The sequence below is a fragment of the Populus euphratica genome, unplaced genomic scaffold, assembly GCF_000495115.2.
Source record: "Populus euphratica unplaced genomic scaffold, PopEup_1.0 scaffold59.1, whole genome shotgun sequence".
Lineage (NCBI taxonomy): Eukaryota > Viridiplantae > Streptophyta > Magnoliopsida > Malpighiales > Salicaceae > Populus > Populus euphratica.
In genome coordinates, this window is record NW_011499940.1 from 380,199 (window position 1) to 399,894 (window position 19,696).

The 19,696-nt window shown below is 30.8% G+C and overlaps 1 protein-coding gene across 1 annotated transcript; it reads left to right on the plus strand.

Annotated features, from left to right (window-relative positions):
* The first annotated feature begins 14,342 nt into the window (after positions 1-14,342).
* On the plus strand, positions 14,343-16,061 carry LOC105136911 (cytochrome P450 94A1). Its single transcript, XM_011042423.1, has one exon. It carries the CDS (start codon positions 14,502-14,504, stop codon positions 15,996-15,998), a length of 1,497 nt encoding a protein of 498 aa, XP_011040725.1. The 5' UTR covers positions 14,343-14,501; the 3' UTR covers positions 15,999-16,061.
* Positions 16,062-19,696: the final 3,635 nt, after the last annotated feature.

The following is a 19,696-nucleotide window of genomic DNA, read 5'->3' on the forward strand; positions in this document are numbered from 1 at the left end:
CTGGGCAACATAGACAATATAAATATAGAAGACCTGTCTTCTTATATTTCTTGTTTTGAAAATAAATTAAATTTAAAATGATCTTAAAGACATTTATAATAAGTCTCTTAAAGGTGTTTGATAAACAAGATAAATGACCGAGATTAATATCCTTGTCTTTTGAAAAATTAAACATAACATGTATTATGTAGAATCATTGAATTCTGTCTTTTTAATTAAATATATTTATATTTTGTTCTTTCCGTCCTAAAATATTAAACAAATGCGAACTAGAATACGAATGATTTTTCTTACTAGATTCATGTACTTGGATAGCTTGTAAAATAATTAGCATATGATTAGCCTATTGCTAGGCATTTTGTACTATGCTTTAAGAAAATTCCAAAAAGAACTGGTATTTTACAATGTCTAAATAGTTTCCCTTCTTTTAAGAACACTTTTTTTTTTTGAAACAGATGTGATATTTGCAAAATATATCTTAATTGATAGTTATAGCTAATTAAACTACGACTGGACCATTCAATATTTCAAGGGATTTATTATCTAGGTGGTGGTCAAGTGATAAAGATTTGAGACTAAGAGGTTTGCTCTTTTTGTGGTTTCAGGTTCGAATCCTTGATTGCTAATATGATGGCCACTTAAGGCTTACATGGTCGTTAATTTCAGGACCCGTAGGATTAGTCGTGGTGCGCGCAAGCTGACCCGGACACCCACGTTAATCTAAAAAATATTCCAACGATTTTAGACTACAACTAGATTTCACAAGTAATTAATTAATTAAATTGTGAATGGACCAATTATATATTACATTACGACACACTCAATATATGTACGTAAACACCTTAGATTGATCCTAATAGTTTGGTTCTTAAGTTGTTGAACATTGTGAACAAGTTTCATAGAGGTTTTTGTTGGGCATCTAGCTAAGTTATTGAGAGATTCCACCATGAAAGAAAAGAGCTTCGACTTGGTGGTGGTGGTGGCGGGCTAGAGGGCCACGTTGTGGTCTATAAAGTCACTAGTATATGCATGGTTGCTTTTATGCTGATCATATCCCTTTTTGTCCCTTCTTTCTCAGGTGAAGTTGGGTTAGGTTGGAAATATTATGGAATATGAGTGATTTTTTTTATTTTTATAATAATCGAGTATATTGAAAAGATTATTAAATCAATAGCCAAAACAAAATACAGAGATAAGATAAAAAGAAAAAAGAATGATTTCTATTGTTTAAACATTAGAAGGAAAAAAAAACAAAAAAAATTGATTTGCTATAACAAAAAAAAAAACAAAAACAAAAACACAACCCAAGATTATGGAACATGAATGATTGCTGGATGAAAAAAGGGTAAACACAATACCAAAAACATTTGCATCTCTGGTTTGCACTTTCATGCATGTAAAAGGAATGAACGGAGACAAACTTTGACAACAATATAACCAAGTGAACTGTAAATTTCATTTGCTAAGAAGTAAAATTTAGACCACAAAGAATCAAGGAACAAGAACAAAACAGGCTGATCATATTAGGGTTAGAACGGTGCGGTTGAATACTGGCCATAACTCTAAAGGCTGTATGATTTCTATTGTTTAAACCTGTTTTTCATTTTAAATTGTGATAAACTTGAGTTTGAAAAAACTTATAATATATAGCTTTTACTCTTAAACCGCAACCTTCAATGCTAATCAAACACTAATAAGGCAACAACATACACCATTAATTTATCAAAATCAAGCTGAAATTTCTACAGTAAAAGTAACATATAGCATTAAGTTATTTGCTTGAATCCGTGCACTTTTGCCTTCTATTGACTTGCCATCAACCCTATCAACTGATGCATTTCATTGGTTAAATTTGGATCCGATCTTTCATTGATGATATTGCTTTAATGTAAGGCGGGGAACCGTTCTTTTTCTCTCGTTCTCTTTTGAATGAATCTTGAAGTACATGGAAACTTTGAAATTGATTATAAATGGGAAAAAGGAAAAAAGAGAGATTTATATGATCAGATGGAATATGATAATCGAATAGTTTAGGTTATTATGTTTAAACTAGCTTTCATTATTATCGTGTCTAAATTCTCATACATTGGATTATGAGGAAATATCCCGAATTCCCAAGTACAATTTTTGCAACTAGTAACATAAAATCTTCATGCATCTTACCAAGTTCAATTAAGAGCTAATTACCTTCAGCATGCTCTGTCTTGGACGCCATTATTTTTTAACACCTTTTGTTTTGTTTCCATTTTAAGGTTAGCAAAATCAAATTTTATGTCTGAAATTTTTAAAAATTCAAAAATACTTCTGTTTTAAAAAAAGATAGAAAGTATTAGATTTTCATTTTATCGATTACAATCCCTTTTTTGAAAGAAAAGCTCATGTTTTATGAAATTCATAGAACTAAAGTTACCATTTAAAAAAAATCTTAAAAAAATACAAATGATTTATAGGTGAAATTCATATTTTTTTTATAATATATTTTATAATCCTCATAATACAAGACAAATAATTTATTACAAAAAAATTATTAAAGAACACTAGAAAATCCAAATATTATTGAAAACCAAAAAGCTAAATTCTATAGTCAAGAAAATTTAATGCACATTCAATATATTCTATAACAATCTCGGAAAAAAGCAGAAACATATACTAGCATAAGTTAGGTTTTTTTTCCCATTTTTTTATGACGTATTTTTAGGAAAAAGATTAAAAACCAGGTACGCATTAGTCTCTTTGAGCACAGCGATTGCTTAAATTATGCATTACACCTGTTCGACTTGCGAAATTAATCCATAACATCTTAATTTCATTAAAATTAATGAGCTTCTATAATTGATAACAAATTTAAATCATCAACTCTAATCCCATGCTAATTTCTCATGTTCGTATGTCACGAAAATCTAAACTATTAGAGTTTGAGTATATCTGGCAACAATATTCTGTTTAATCATCTCTATTTGATGTCATTTTCAATATATTTTTAAGAAACTTATCTATTACAATGTCTGTTCTTTTCAAAGACAACAACGATATGAAGAAGGTTTCTTCTTCTTTTTACGTAACATTCCTTCCCATATCCTAAATTTATGATAAATGAACCAAACAAAAACCATAGCGTCTCCTGCAACAAAGCTGTTCTTTAAACGAGAATGATAGTCTTCCAGCTTAATAAACCATCTTCGTTGAGAAAATAAAGGTCTTCCATGGTTGAATGTGAAGTTATTACATAAGCTTTGAAAAAGACAACTGTAATTGCAAAAGAAATTGAAATCATCTACTCGAAAATGCCCTGGTCAAAGATTCATTGTTCCCAAACTTTTGATATGAATTTTTACGCATTGAAAAGCCAATAAGGCAGTGCTTTGCAGCTTTTTTTTCCTGTGATATCTAGCTAATCAACTGAAATCATTCACCAAAGACACGAAAAACTTTGTATAGATGCTCTCACTTTCATGGAAAGCAAAATGTTCATTTGTAAAAACAGAAAATTATCCATATATAATATGTTTTTTTTTAAAAAAAAAACTATTTTTCATATGATAGCTGATTGATTCCTTTGAAGGCTGAATATTTAGTCAATGATTGATGATCTTTTTTTTTTTTTTCGCAGACAACTAGCTAGTAGGACAAAAAGTGATTTTCTTTTTATCATCTTGGTCGAGTCAATAACGCAGGTTGAGACAGACAGACTTCGTTCTTTTTATGTTCTCTCTACACGAATGGAGTTTCTTTCCTAAAAGATGGAAGAAAGGCAAGCAAAACTTTGGGAAGTTGGACCAAAATAGTGTAACGTTTTAACGTTAATTAGGCATTATTAACATATATTAAAAGTACGTGGTATTTTACTGGAGTAATAAATAGTAAAATGCTTTAACCTTTTTCAATTTGATTCTTAAGAATTTCTTTTTTCAACTTTATTTTTGAACTGTTTTTATAATTTAATCTTTCAATATTGAGTTAATTAAAAATTAAATTTTATAATTTTTTTATTTATTTTTAATAAAATTATCATGATCTCAAAACCCGAATTATGGTTTAGCTCAGTTAGTGATTTTAGACCAACGAGTTAAAGATCAAACAACTCATCTTACTGTTGATTATAAACGACTTAGTGTTAAGAAAGTTAAACTCCACCGACTGGTAATGGAGATGAGATCACAAATGGATAATACATGTACTCTCTGTATTCGTCCTGTCATAACCCAATTCTAGGTTATTCTCTAAAAATTAATTTTTTTAAAATAAAAATTAAAAATAAAATAAAGATTGATAATGTGGAGAAAACAGATCAAGGAGGGCTACAAAAGTAGAAAAAATTAAAATTGTAATTTTTTTGAGAATATTCAAGGCCTAATTGTACTCCATTATGCCGAAAAATAGAGAAAAATACAAATTCAAGGTCAATTTGAATGATTATTGGATGAATTTGCTTAAAAATTGAGTTCAATGATATAATTAATTTTTTAATAAGCCAATTTGATTTAATGATGGCCCAAATTAAATTGTAATTATATTTAAGAATTAATTTGGGTCCAATTAAAGGATTTAATTAAGTGTAAAGACTTAATTATACTTTAAATGGGTCAAATTAATTTTATTTTGGGCTTAATTGATGAAAAATTAAGTTTGAGAGCATAATTTTGGCTTAATTGAGAAGATTGAAATTTTAAAAGACCAAATTTAATTCTTACCAAGTTAATTGATTGAAATTAGGAGCTTAATTGCATTAAATAAAAAATGTTTAGGGTCAATTAAGGTTCAATTGAAAGAGGGAGGACTGAAATGAACTTTGACAAAAACAGAAATCAACACTGTTTATTATCTTCATTTTTTCTCTGAAAAAGCTGATCTAGTTATCTATTTTGTAACAACATTTAATGTATTTAACATCTATCAAATTTGACAAATCTTATACGAAAATGATCCTCTGCTCTTTATTTATTACCTCATATGATCAGTTTAGGCTAAATGACAACACATCATCTCTGGTGACAACTTAAATAGGCCAACTCGGTCAGCTTTTGTCTGCAGATTCTGCAACTCATGATATCTACTTTGAGCTAATGGTTGAGATCCTTTCTATATTAATCAAGGGTTAAAATTTTTCTCCAATGTAGACATGATTGCTCTCTTCTACTGTCTATAAATAGATGTGGATTTCATGGCCTGAGAGAGAAGAAATTTTGGTCGAAGGTCAGCCAAAAAACCAGTTTTTCTGCTGGTTTTTGTAAATTTTCTTCTTTCTTTCTTTCTTCACCATGGCCTTCAGCCACCATCACCCTCATCATCGGTTTTCCCACCATCAGCTCCACATTAGAAAGCCAACACAACCACCCGTTGACCACTAAGAGCCACAATTAGTTTCTCTCTCCTCCCTACAACCCCTCCTGTGTGTTTTTTCTTCTTCTTTTGCTTCCTCTGCTGCTGGCCACCATTTGTCATAGCCTCAGCCACCATCCTCACGACATCCCCTCACCGTTTCTACCACAAACCGGCCACCAAGCAATCATTGTGATCTTCTCTCTCTTCTCCTTCTAGCCTTTCTCTCTCCTCTGCAACTTTTTCTTCTTCCCGCTATGACCAACGCCAGCCTCCATCGCTACAACTTGCAGCTCTTCCACCATCCTCAGCCAGACTAGTGACGACCGCCACCACCATGCTAGGTTGTCCGCTCTCTCTCCCCCCTTCTTCTTCTTCTTCCTCGCTATGACCAATGCCAGCCTCCATCGCTACAACTTGCAGCTCTTCCACCATCCTCAGTCAGACCAGTGACGACTGCCACCACCACGCCAGGTTGTCCGCTCTCTCTCCCCCCTTCTTCTTCTTCTTCCTCCTTCATCCCCTCCCTACTGTTCACTATATGAACAGTAGGCATGAAATATAATTCACGTCCTATTGTTCATACAGGACGTGAATTATGTGTGTGTGTGTGTGTGTGTGTGTCATATATTTTTTTACCGATTTTGCATAATATTGGGTTGTATATTTATACTGTAAAATACAAATCTGGTATTAAAATACTTGATTTTCAAAATCATTTTTTAAAAAAATGTGATTTTTTTGTATATTTTTTTTATCAATTTTGCATAATATCGGGTTGTATATCCAAAATTTTTTTAAAAAATAAAAAATCTCAAAATATTTTAAAAAAGAAAAAAAATATTTTGTTGCATACGGCTAAATCTTGAATTTTTTCCAATCATATTGTTCATAAAAAAATAAAAATTACATCTTTTTTTCATGTTTAAAAAATCCACTCCTCCCTGCAGCCCTTCCTGCGTGTTTTTTCTTCTTCTTTTGCTTTCTCTGCTGGTGGCCACCATTTGTCACAGCCTCAACCACCATCCTCACGACATCCCCTCACCGTTTCTACCACAAACCGGCCAACAAGCAATCCTTGGTGTGGCTAACATATCAAAAAAAAATTTCAATCTTTTTTTTTAGAATTCAGATGTAAAAACAATAAATAAACTTTAATATTTGTGAGGTGTAAAATTACACGATAAAGTACATCCTCATGTATTAAAGATACAAGATGTAAATAAATACGATGTTAAAATTCAGACTTTAGAACGGTTAGGATTTAACTCAATAAGGTAAGGACTCTCTCACGTAGATAAATCTTCCTTGAGTCATAGAAAAGACCAACAGATACCTAACTCAGAAAAAAAACATTCAAACAACAATGTAGTTTATCTTAGGTAAGGTGCATTGGGGGTAATGCATTTGGAGGTAATGCATCTTCCCCTTGCACAACCAGTCCTTTACTCAAACTCTCACAAATCATAAATTTCTAGTGACTATAATACTATATGGCGACTCCTAAACATTAATAATAATTTTATGATTAAAACCAAAACTCTTTCCAACATAAAACACCTCACACAGGAGGCACGACAGGAGCCTCTGCCATTGCCAGATGACGTCGCGTCAGCTCACACCCCACGACACGCCCTATGGTCCAGGCAAATACTCGTCTCCTCCTTTAGCATCTCTATTAACTATAAATTAATTGTATTTGAACTTATAATTTTTTAAATTTGTAATAAATATTTAAATTTTATATTAATTTTTTTTATTTTCTATATATCACTCTTTAATAGATTTTTTTAAAAATATATTTTTAAATTATTACCGAGGGGTTACCAATGGACCAGAGAGTTGGAAAAGAATCATTGCAAATGTCACTACCACTATTTACTTATTGGTGGAATAACAAACAATTTGTTTGACGGTTATATGTTAAATTCACCGATAAACAAAAAAATAATCATTAATAAAATAATATATAATTTTTCTATTAGTGATATAATATATTCAGTGATAAAAATATTGATAAAATGAAGTGGATAAAGTTTTTTTTTTTTTCATGTTTGTCCCTTAGTAAATTTATTTATAAAATTATTACCGATGGACTCATCAATGGACCACAAATCACAATAAAAGTTTTTTCAATAGATTATTTTTGTCCTTGAGCCCACTAGCAAGTTTTATGCCGATAGATTGAGTATAAAGACTGGAAGAAAATTTTGATAATTTAACAATAAATCTAAAATTTCTGGTAGTGTTCCTATGTGACGGAACATATCCTAAAGTATAATGTGATCACTTTAATTCTTTAGTGTGTGTGTATATTACATAGTTTTCTTTCCCAAGTAATAAGATGAAGCCTCCTGTGCTCACCGACTTTTGCCATTCAATAAACATAAGCTGGAGGGACTTTTCTTCCCTCTAATTAATACCAATCGATCGACGTTTTCAACATTACATTCTCATGTAAAATGATTATTGAGAGATGAATCGAATGCCCATCTTGAACAAATGTTTCTCATGTGCTCAGGAATTGAAACTAGAGATGATAATATATATTTCTTTTTTGATATATCAAACTCAATCCAAATTGATAACAAATTTGTCTACCATTATTAAATATTATATTGCATAGGTGCTCGGAGACCAGACCAATTGTGATAGTTACTGTAAGAACAGAGAAATCATTTGATTCCTTAGTGGTGTTCGCATCAGCACAAATAAAGCACTATATTGACAAAACAATAGTGATTAATTAATTAATCAGAAAATTAAGGGCAGAATCATACATAGTCCTCATTGGGTTAATAAAAAATTGCATGCCATGGACATTCATATTTCTTCGCTTCTTAAGAGAACTAGTGATGCCCAATTTTATTTTTTTTATGGTCCTAAAGAAATCCTTAACACATTTGCCTACCTTCTTCATCGAATTTTTCTAGACCTGAACGTACGGATATCACAATATTAATTAGTTCATAAATTCTTCTCTTCACCACAGCCAGAAGAAGCATCGGCGTTTCTGCACATATGCTATCCATTAAAACTATCATAATTACAGTTAGTTTACTAATGACTTTTTCAGCATGATGAAATATATATATATAGTGATCAAGTTCTTGGAAACAATCAAATTCTTTGCATTGGTTAATGTTCATTGTCTAATCATCAATCACTTGTGAATTTTAAATGATGAATCATGATAACTAGGGATTAGTATTCCATTTTTTTCCAATTTTATGGCTACATTCCGAAGTCTGAACTTGTCATGTATTAAATATATATTAAATTCACTTGTGATAAATTATTTATATTAAAATTAAATAATTTATAAAAACTTCACTTGTGATATATGAGATTAAAAATTAATAAAAGATAAACATAAGTGGATAAAAGATAAATATAAGTGGAGGACAAACATAATCACCAATCGACAATCTATTTTTTCACCTTTTATAAATAAATAACTTTTCTGAGAAGTGCCAAACTAGTGTTTTTGCATGTTTGACATTTTCAAAAGTCAATTTAGAATAATGACTGATTTTAAGAAGCAAAAAAAGTCGCATTAATTAGGAGGAAAAAAAATATCATATTTTAATTATATTTTTTTGGAATTTTGATCCAACTTTCTTTGTTAATATTATAATATGTTTTCCTGCTTCATTAATTAGATAATGACTACAATTGTATTTGCTCAATATTTTTTTGTTTGGATCATGCCTTGTATTCTTTGAAAATATAATTCCGTAACTATTGAGTATGTGTGCCATGATTTTTCCATTGAAAGTTCAATTAATCCAGCGTCAATTTTGCTCTTTCAAGCCTTCAATTGCTCTTCCTTTTTTTGCCCGTTTTAAGTAATGGTGTTAGGAAAGAAATTTCCAACAATGCACTAACAGATTCATCTGCATGTATTCTGCCACTTGAGATTCATGAATGTCTCCAAAGAAATATATTGGAGCAAATTGATAGAAACTTTGTGCAGCATTAAAGAAACAAAAGCAACTTAAAATATGCCCCCAACAACCCAATAAATTGTAACTCTAGTGATAATGTCACATTCCACTGCAAGCTTGTCCCACTCACAAATTGATGAACCGACCACTGCAATTCCTTCACACGAAGAGGCAAGATCAGCAGGATAGTGGAATCCATTCGCATAGCCATAACGTTAAAGCTAATACAATTTATTCCTCAGTGATTCTAGTCATTAGCACAACAAAGCTCATTGACAAAGAAATGGAGTATAATATATACGTGGTGTAATTTGAAAAAATATGGCATGCAATGACTCTTCATCGTTTCTTCAGCTTTTTGCCAAGACAACTACAAGTGCCTACTTCTTTCATGGATTTGTAGAAGGGAGAAAAGGAAAGAAGCCGTCTTTGCGTATAGATCTTCTTGATTTGTGGTGTTGTTTTATACCAAACAAAAAGCTGCCACCAATTACGTACATCATTCTTTTTAAAGCAAACGGCTACAATTTTCCACATATCCACCTGTTGTAGTCCAGATTGCACCAAATATATATTAAAATCATGTTCTGCTTCTACCCAAATACTTATGTCACGATAGCGTTAGCGAAAGTTCATTGAATTTAAGAGACAAGTTCAGTAGTGCAGGATCACCGAAGCTAGCTGAAAAGAACTGAGATGAAAAGAGAAGAGAAAAGTTTTATACGTGTATGCACCTTAACATAATGGACATGTTACTCGAGAGAGAGAATTCTTTCTCCTTCTCTTATTTTTTATTTGAGCAGGATTCGATCTCTAGTTGCTTGATGCAATACCGAATAACTGGCTGGCAAAAGAAAAGGATCCTAGTGCCTATACACTTCTCTCATGGATTTGGCCATGTTTAATAAGGTTTTCTGAAAACATTTCTCCATGTTTATACAACATAAAATGGGCCTCTTCAAGATAACAAAAGACAGAAAGAAACTATATATCTTCTAAAATACTTCTTCAAAATTCATTCATTTCATACGTGAATAACTTTTTCATCTCGAAGTATCCTCCACCTCCACTTCGGAGGAAAAAGAAATTGTCAAGTATCTGGGCTGCTTTCGATACGGTTGTAAGCTTATAATTTGTGAGCCCTCTTATCAAGGCCAAGAAGTATAAACAAGCTTAGCCCAGAAAGAAGTTGATAAAAAGCATAGCAATGGAATTCAAAAGGCTAATTTTTCTGAAATGAACTGAAACCTGAATGAAAAATGGATGTGGGCTTTGTTGAATCCCGATGTTGCAAGCCTACATAATCCAAGCCTAATTACAACTTTCTTAGAACAATCAAGGAATGATTTGGACTAACAAAAACTCTGGTCATGTCAACAAAATTTCTTTAATTTACCCCAAGTTAAATTTTTAATAGCGAGCTTTCTAATCAATCTACAAAATTAGTTCTTAAATGGAAATCATGATGATAATACCAATTATTCATTGAATTAGGATATAAAACATGCCATTATTTAAGGTAATCCTCCCATATTTTTAAATCTTCAATTCATTTCTTTCATGATTTGAATCTTATATTTCTTAACGAAAATCTTACATTTTTATAGTGGCAATCTTTTGGAATCAGACCAAACTAAAATCTATCTAACCTAAAATCTATTAAAATCTATTTTAATAGTGGCAATTTTACATTGCCTAGCTGAGCTATTGCAATTGAATGAAATTTCTCAGTATTCCATGTATTTGCAATTAATTAAATACTTTTAGTTCTTTCCTCTCAAAGTATAAACCCATATTTAATATTTAATGGGTCTAAAAGAAAATTTAAATCCCAACACCGACTATCTCAAATAGCATATTAAAAAAAATTATTTATACTTATAGATTCAGATTTAAAAAAAAAAAACTCAACTTTCATATGACATAACCCTGAATAAGAGTTCAATATCATAAACTTTAGGAGAAAGCTCAATTCTTATTACTCAATTATATATTTAAATCATTCTCTCCCTGCATCTCTAATTATATAAAAAAAATTCAAAAACTTACTGTATTTTTATTATATTAATGTTTGTATAAAAAATATTTATTTTTTGTTAATGATTACATCATAAATATTTTTTCTCATTTATGTTTATGCTAATTGTATAAAAAATTTTCAATAACCTAACATCTTTTCATCATATTAATGTTTGTATAAGAGATATATATTTCTCATTAATGATTATATCATAAATATTTTTTTTTTATTCTTGTGTAAAGAATATTTGTTCTTTGTTAATATTATTAGGGTAAAATTACATTTTAACCCTTTCTTTCTATAAAAAAAAGTTTCATAAGTTGTAAATACTAAATAAATCTTTAGTCTTTGGTTTTAAATTTAATTAATTCAGTCATTAATTAACTAATCAACTTTTAATTCTTGCATAATTACTTTGGATAAACCAACTAACCCCCCTATAAGATCATTGCATATTCACTTTAGTTCTTTGACTTTAATATCTTGCAATTTTAACCCAATTTTTTTTAATTAAACCCTTGATTTCATTAATTAAACTAATTCAAACTTTAATTAAATCCCTAAACTTATCAATTTTTTTTAATTTTGGTCAAATTGACTTTCAAATTTATAATTCCCTCCTTATTAATATTCGGACCTTCAATTTGTGTTGTTTTGACTCATTTCCCAAATTATTTTTTATTCATTTTTTATTACACACACACACACACACACACACACACACATATATATATATATATATATATATATATATATAAATTTAAAAATTGGCTTATAACATAATAAAAAACAACAAAATAAAACTGAATAAAAGCTATAGTTAGGCAATTAAATCATTATTCTTAAAATTTTCATGCTTGGTCAAATTATCTGATATTTAATTTCTCTCGATTAATATGTTGAAAATTAGTAATAGAAAACCTATTGCATGTATTAAAAATAACATTAAACACAAGCATCATAATCACATATAATTATTTTCTTTAATACAAACGATATCTAAAAGCTAATGATGTAATATATAATATTTTACTACAAAAAAAAGGAGATATGAATGAAGAAGTCTTTCTCACCTTTACTTTCTTGTGAATTTTATGTCCAATTTATAGATTAGAAGACAAACCCCCTACCTTCCTCACTAGACATGCTAGCTAGTACGCATGAAACCTTACGTACGCTATGTGTTTTCAAAGTATGAGTTTTTTTTTTTATGAAAGAAATTGAAAAGGATAATTTTCTATAATATGATTTATTTCCTCGTGGATGAGAAATGTAGTTAAAATACATTATGTATTGGAAAAAGTCATGAGGTATTAGTGAGGAAAATACTTTGTGCGAGCTACCCTATCATAAATCCATAACACAATACATTTGTATAGGTTACTTCATCATAGATCCCTAACATTATACCTTTATATGAATCATCTCATCATAAATCTCACCACCATAATTTCCAATAACAATAAAACACAAGTTATTTGAACTTTTTTTCAAGGGAAGCCCTCTCATCCCATCTTACACAAGCATATTCTATTCTGTAATCTCTATCAACCATAGTTATATAATAGCACACAACAACTACCAAATAGGAATATGTGAGCTATAATACATATTTGCTATAACTTTTAACCAAAATCATTATGAATTATTGGGCTCTAATACTAACTAACACAATCGAAAACAATATACTAGTTCTTGAATGTCTTTTTTCGAAGGGAAAACCTCATCATCCTCCCCTACACAAACATGTTTTGTTTTACAACCTCTTCCAACAATGATTGTCTGGTAGCACATAACAAGTAAGTAACCACAAAAAATTATTAGGTTATGATATCAACAAACATAGCCAACTAACATCGATGGGAGCAAAGGTTAATGAAGTTTATTATAAGTATAAACCCTCAAAGGCCAAGACTATCATAGTTATAGGATAATTTTCAAAATACTTAATTTTATTCATCCATATATCACTTTCCTCATACAACATTTTATATAGAAAGGAAAAACTTAAAAAACATTATTTATATTGAATAGGAAAAATAAAATAGAAAAAAATTTATTCCCTTCAAATTGAAGAAAAAAACTAGAAAAAACACAATAATATTGAATATAAAATAAAAATAAAAAAATAAAATAAATATTTATTTTTAAAAAAACTCGTACATTAGTCTCCTAGGTTGGAAGTGACTTATCCTTGAGTTTAGATCTTAGTCAAAAGTTATCACCTACCATATACATTATTTTATATGTGATGCACTCCATAATAGATTCCAACATCTTTTTTATGGAAGCCACATTTATTATGAATTCTTAAAATAATATTTTTGTGCATATTACTCCATTGAAGATCCATACCGACATCTTTAATGATAGCAGCTAACATAGATAGAAACAATATACTAAGTTCTAAACAACATTTTCATCCTTTCACACATAAGCATGTCTTGTTCTACAACTTTTTGCAGCCATGATTATTCAACAACACATAATAACTAATCATTAAAAATTAATAAGATCTAATATAAGTCCTTTACAACTTTCAATCAAAACCATCAATAATGATTGGGTTTTAATATCAACTAATATAAAGCTTTGATCTTATTTAATGTAGAAGAGAATGAATGATAACCAGATTTGTCACAAGCTAAGACTCTAAAAATTTATTGACACCACAACAATGAGAAGATTTAAAATATTTAATTTTTAATCAACCAAGTTTTTACTTGTCAAAATATTATTACAAACCTTTATATATAAAAAAGAAAACTGTAATGATAATTGAATGGAAAAAACATTCTTCTTAAATAAAAAAACTCTAAAAGCATAATATTAATGAATAGAGAAAAAAAAAGTAGGAAAAAAAACAAAATATATAAACTGAATTAAAAAGCTATAAAAAATATTTATTTTCCCAACAAAACTCCTCTATCCTTGTCATAATATAATAGATTGTGCCATAGCCTATTCTATATAAATAGGCAACAAATGATCAATTTGTACACCTTCTTGAGAATTTTGATCTTTTCTCTGTGCATGAATCCTCTCTTCTTCTATTTCTCTCTGTAAGAACATTTTTCTGGATTTCTCTTCGCTCTATCTTTTATTTTCTCCGTTATGGTTTTTTTATATTATCAGTAGATTGATTAACGCAAGACTTAAATCTTAGATCTCACCTCCTTCCTTTCCTTGTCTTACATTGTCTCTCTTTTCCAAACATGGAAGTCTCATCAGTTCAACTTCTTATAATACTCTTCCTTCTTTCCCTTTGGATCTACCTCTACGTTATCACCTCTTCACAGAAGAAACCCACCAACAAGGGCTTCAAAATTTACCCTATAGTAGGGGTCTTACCGGAATTCATAAAAAACCGTGCCCGTGTTCATGACTGGTTCACTGAAACCCTCAGCCATTGCCCCGGAAACACTGATGTCCTTCGCCTTCCAGGCATAGAACCTGGTATAATCACTGCCAACCCTTTGAATGTTGAATACTTTCTCAAGACCAACTTCGAGAACTACCCGAAAGGGGAACTGCTTACTACCACGCTTGAAGACTTCCTTGGCCGAGGAATCTTTAACTCGAATGGTGAGCTATGGAGGGTCCAAAGAAAGACTGCTAGCTATATGTTCAACACAAAGTCACTTCGAAATTTTGTCATGGATAACGTGGTGGTTGAAATTTCGACGAGGTTAGTTCCAATTCTTGCAAAAGCCTCGGAAACAAGACAAGTACTGGATTTGCAAGACATGTTGGAGAGATTCGCATTTGATAACATTTGTAAAGTGGCTTTTAATGTTGATCCTGCTAGTCTTGGCGGCGATAGAACTGACGGCAGTGAGTTTATGCAAGCATTTGACGATGCTGCCGCACTTAGTACAGGGAGATTCCTGTGCTCTCTTCCACTTCTTTGGAAATTCTACAAGTTTTTCAACATTGGGTCCGAAAGAAAATTGAAAAAATCAATTAAAATTGTCCATGAATTCGCCGACAAGATCATACAGTCTAGAATGGAACAAAAGATGGAAAAAAAAGATGAAGATTTACTATCCCGGTTTATAGGAAATGATGAGTATTCGAATGAATTTCTCCGAGATGTTGTCATAAGCTTCATTCTTGCAGGGCGAGACACAACATCTTCAGCTTTGAGTTGGTTCTTTTGGCTATTATCATTAAACCCGGATGTGGAAAGTAACTTATTAAAGGAGCTTGAAACAATACGGTCACGCAACCGAAAAAAGATCAGCGACGCTTTCAGTTTTGAGGAGCTCCGAAACATGCATTATTTGCACGCAACAATATCAGAGACATTAAGATTGTACCCATCAGTACCAGTGGATATCTTGGCTTGCAGAAGTGATGATGTATTGCCGGATGGTGCATTTGTCGGAAGAAAATGGTTTGTAGTATACTGTGCTTATGCCATGGGAAGAATGGAGAGTATATGGGGCGAGAACTGCCTAGAGTTTCTGCCTGAAAGATGGCTAGAGAATGGAATATATAGGCAAGAGAGTCCATTCAAGTTTCCGGTATTCCATGCCGGACCAAGAATGTGTCTCGGGAAACATATGGCTTATATTCAGATGAAATCAATAGCAGCATCAGTGATTGAGCGGTTTAAGATAGATGTACAAAATTTAAAGTGTCCAGAGCATGTCTTGTCATTAACACTTAGGATGAAGTCTGGGTTGCAGGTTAGGGTGAAGGAAAGATGAGTGGTGTTGGAAAAAAGAAAGAAATAGTATAAATATGTCTTATAAAATTGACATGACTTGTTGAAGCATGATCATATTAAATAATGAAGTGTGTTTGTTATTCTTGTTTCTTCTTAGGAATTGATAGAGTTTCTTTTCTTGAGAATCTTTTCTCTTATTTATTTTTCTTCAATTTTTTTTTATATTCTTGTTGTAATCGATCTGTTACATATTTATAAATATGTATATACTATTTATGTGAACAGTGTATGCACGTTACACTGTTGATTGTAGCTGGCTATACTGTTTTGGTCGGAGCGATTCCGGTTCAAAACTTAAAATGCATTGAACCAAGTCCGACCCAGTAAAATAAAAATTATTTTTAAGTTTTTAGTTGTTTTTTATTTAAAAAATTAGTGTTTAACATTATTCAATGACATTATATAAATTAGACAGAGATCACTGGATGATGTAGCATTTGCAGAATTTGATCGCAATTCTAATTTTATTCTTGATTATATTTTACCTGATATTATTGCTCGCTTAAAAAACCACAAAAACTGTAATCCTTATCGGATATATTTCATACGTGATGAAATTATAGATATTTTAATGGAATAATAAAAAATATTTTATATAAAGTATTATTTATTTCGTGATGTAATAATAATAGTTAAATTTATATATATTTTTTAAAATTATCTTATAACTTCAATTTTAAAAGCATTCTTAATCAAACACATTAAATTATTTTTTTTTCAATTTTAATTTCAACTACAATTTTAATCAAACATCTATTATTTTAAATCAACTTCAACTAAAAATATTTTTTATAAAATAATTTTTTTAAACTAGAGTCACAGTAACTCGATACCAAATACATTCTAAATTTAAAGGAAGGAGAGAGCGCTGTCTATTCCAATAATTAAGCCATGAAGTACATATACGAGTGGGTCTCTATAGCAAGAGTTTGGATCACCTTCTTACGATTCCTGGCTGACAGAGAAACAGGCTTGTCAAGTCTATTGGCTTCTTCTTCGTAGCTTGTAACTTTATTAATCTTCTTGCAAACATGGCTACCAGGTTCCTTGCTACGCTAACCAAATTAAGGCAACAATTTCTATCATGTCATATTCTAACAATTTTGCTTGATATTTAAGCACATAGCATGTCAAGGAATATAATTCACTTTGTTCACATGGCACACTTTATTCAGAGGCCATTTACAATTATTGGCCTTTGTTTTAGTGTAAGTTATAAAGTCACTTTCCAGAGTTTTACGTAAATTGACGTTACTTAGAAAAATATTATTTTCTACAGGGAACGTAGGGATTGGTAATGGATTCACTTAGAAGTTCTCGATGCTGAGTTTTTTTTTTAAGATATTATATGTTTCTATATAAAGATTGACGTGAGGGTATAAATAATTTTTAAATTTAAATTTTTTTAATTATTTTATATAATGGGGTTATGTTTTGATTATATTACTTTGATAAATATAATAAATAAATAAACATTGTATATAACTTAAACTATATAAAGATTTTGAATGATTAAGAAATGATTCATCATTTAAAGTGAATTAAAAAAAATATTTTGCGTGTTTTCAGATAATATTAATTATTAAATCTTTATAAAATGTAGAATGAAATTTGAAAAGAATTTTAAATCTTACTCAAATAATCAATAATTATAATATTATGAATAAATATAATTTGACATGACAAACACGCTCCATACTAAAATATCTAAATCAAAATATTATTAATAAAATAATAATAATTACACTAAAAAATTAACCACCTTTCATTTATATCATTTATATCGTTTCTTTTACTCTAGTGATAGATTAAATAATTTGTAAGGTCACTTGGTGGAGTATCGCACCAAAATGCAATGTCAAGCAAGAGGGCTCAGCTCTTTTCTGCCTTAATTTTTTTTTTTTAATTATGGAAAAAAATGAGAACAAATAATCTCTGCATCGGTTGCGTTAATTACACAAAAAAGACTACGATTATGAAATACAAGTTTGAGCTTATGAACATCTCTATCATATTTTAGTGTTTGAAGATATTCGAAATATATAAGCTTTGCTAACCAACTGCTAATTAATCCTTTTTTATATAAATTAATCCTCTAACCCTATTAAGGGGAGTGGGATGATTGAGAGGGAGCTTTGCTAATAAATGAAAGGAAAAACAAAATTAAGGACACAATTCCACCGACAAATTGTAATATCATATAGTATTAGAAAGCAAATCCACCCTCAGTTCTGTATATCATGTTTCATTTTAGTCCTTGAATTATATATTTTTTATAGTAATAATGTAATCTTCAAAGTTCTTTTTTCTAAAATAGATTAAAAAATAAACAACAGTTGAAGTCGTGGGACTTGAACCAACGTTAACAAATCCGAGACACAGCACATCATCACTACCTTGCCCCATTGAATTTTCAGCAAATATCCTCTGAATCACCTTCTCATACTGCAAAACAAGAGGGATGGTTGGCACAGCAGGCCCCGAACGTGTGCTGAGAATATTTTCTCTGCTAAAGCACACAGGTGCCACAGAAGCCACTCTAGCGATGCTCACAGCTGCAGCCTCGTCGATAAGTACCGTAGTCACAGCATTGACAATAGATGCCTCCAAAACAGCGTGTAGACTTCACACCAATGAAATACTCAGCGAAAGGCTTGTCTAGGCTGAAGCTGTGCTTATTGAGTTAAAAAGAGTGGTGTATATGGGTGAGACTCGGGGCACAATAGAATAGGAATCGTGGCACGGACACTTCCCTGCTAGGTTTTGACCTATTTGGCAGCGGCTGTGTGGTCAAGCGTGAGACCGCAAGTGCTGTTGTTGCAGTCTGGTCTAGCCCCTGAGGAGCAATCACCACAACCATCAGCTCTAGCAAATGAGCAAGGGCTGAGCCCCGAAGTGCTGGATGGTCTGTAGAGGACACATAATTTTGGTCACAGTCAACCCATAGGAATTGGTCACAAAGATCAACAACAAGGTTAACGGGGAGTTGAGGGGTGCTTTGTTTAGAGAGCAACTATCCTTTGTAACTGGAACAGCTAGAGCCTTGTGTACTTGTTAGAGAATAATCATTCTCATTCAATAACCCTAATTTTTCTTCTTTTTTAAATTTTCTCTATTTATTTTCATAAAAATAATGATATAAAAGGCTTGTAAACTTCAAATTTCAAAATATCTGAATATACAAAAAGGAAAGAAAATGGTTCTCGTCTACAATTTGTACAAAGCCCAGTTACAATCAAGCACCCCAGCGAGGACACCAAGGGTCCTAAAGTACTAATAGATGCAAGTGGTGTTTAAAAGTATTTATTTTTATAATAATTATTTTTTAAAATATTTTTTTCTGAAATATATTAAAATAATATTTTTTTTAAAAATTCCCAAACACCCCGTGGTTCACACCATTTACAATTTAAACCTGCCCCAAAAATTATTACAATAGCCCAAACGCGGGTGACTGCGAAAGGGGAGTGGCATGGAACATGAATGAAGATTTTATGATTTTTCTTGTTCTGCGCATCAATCTTGAATAAATGCCACAGCTCCTAGGTTATAATACTTAATTGTTATTAAATGATTAAAAAGTATATATTAAGGTGATTTATTAAACTATAGGTGAGTGTGTTTAATTTAGGAGACAATCGAGCTATTAAAATAGTTTGGCAGACCACCAATCTCAAA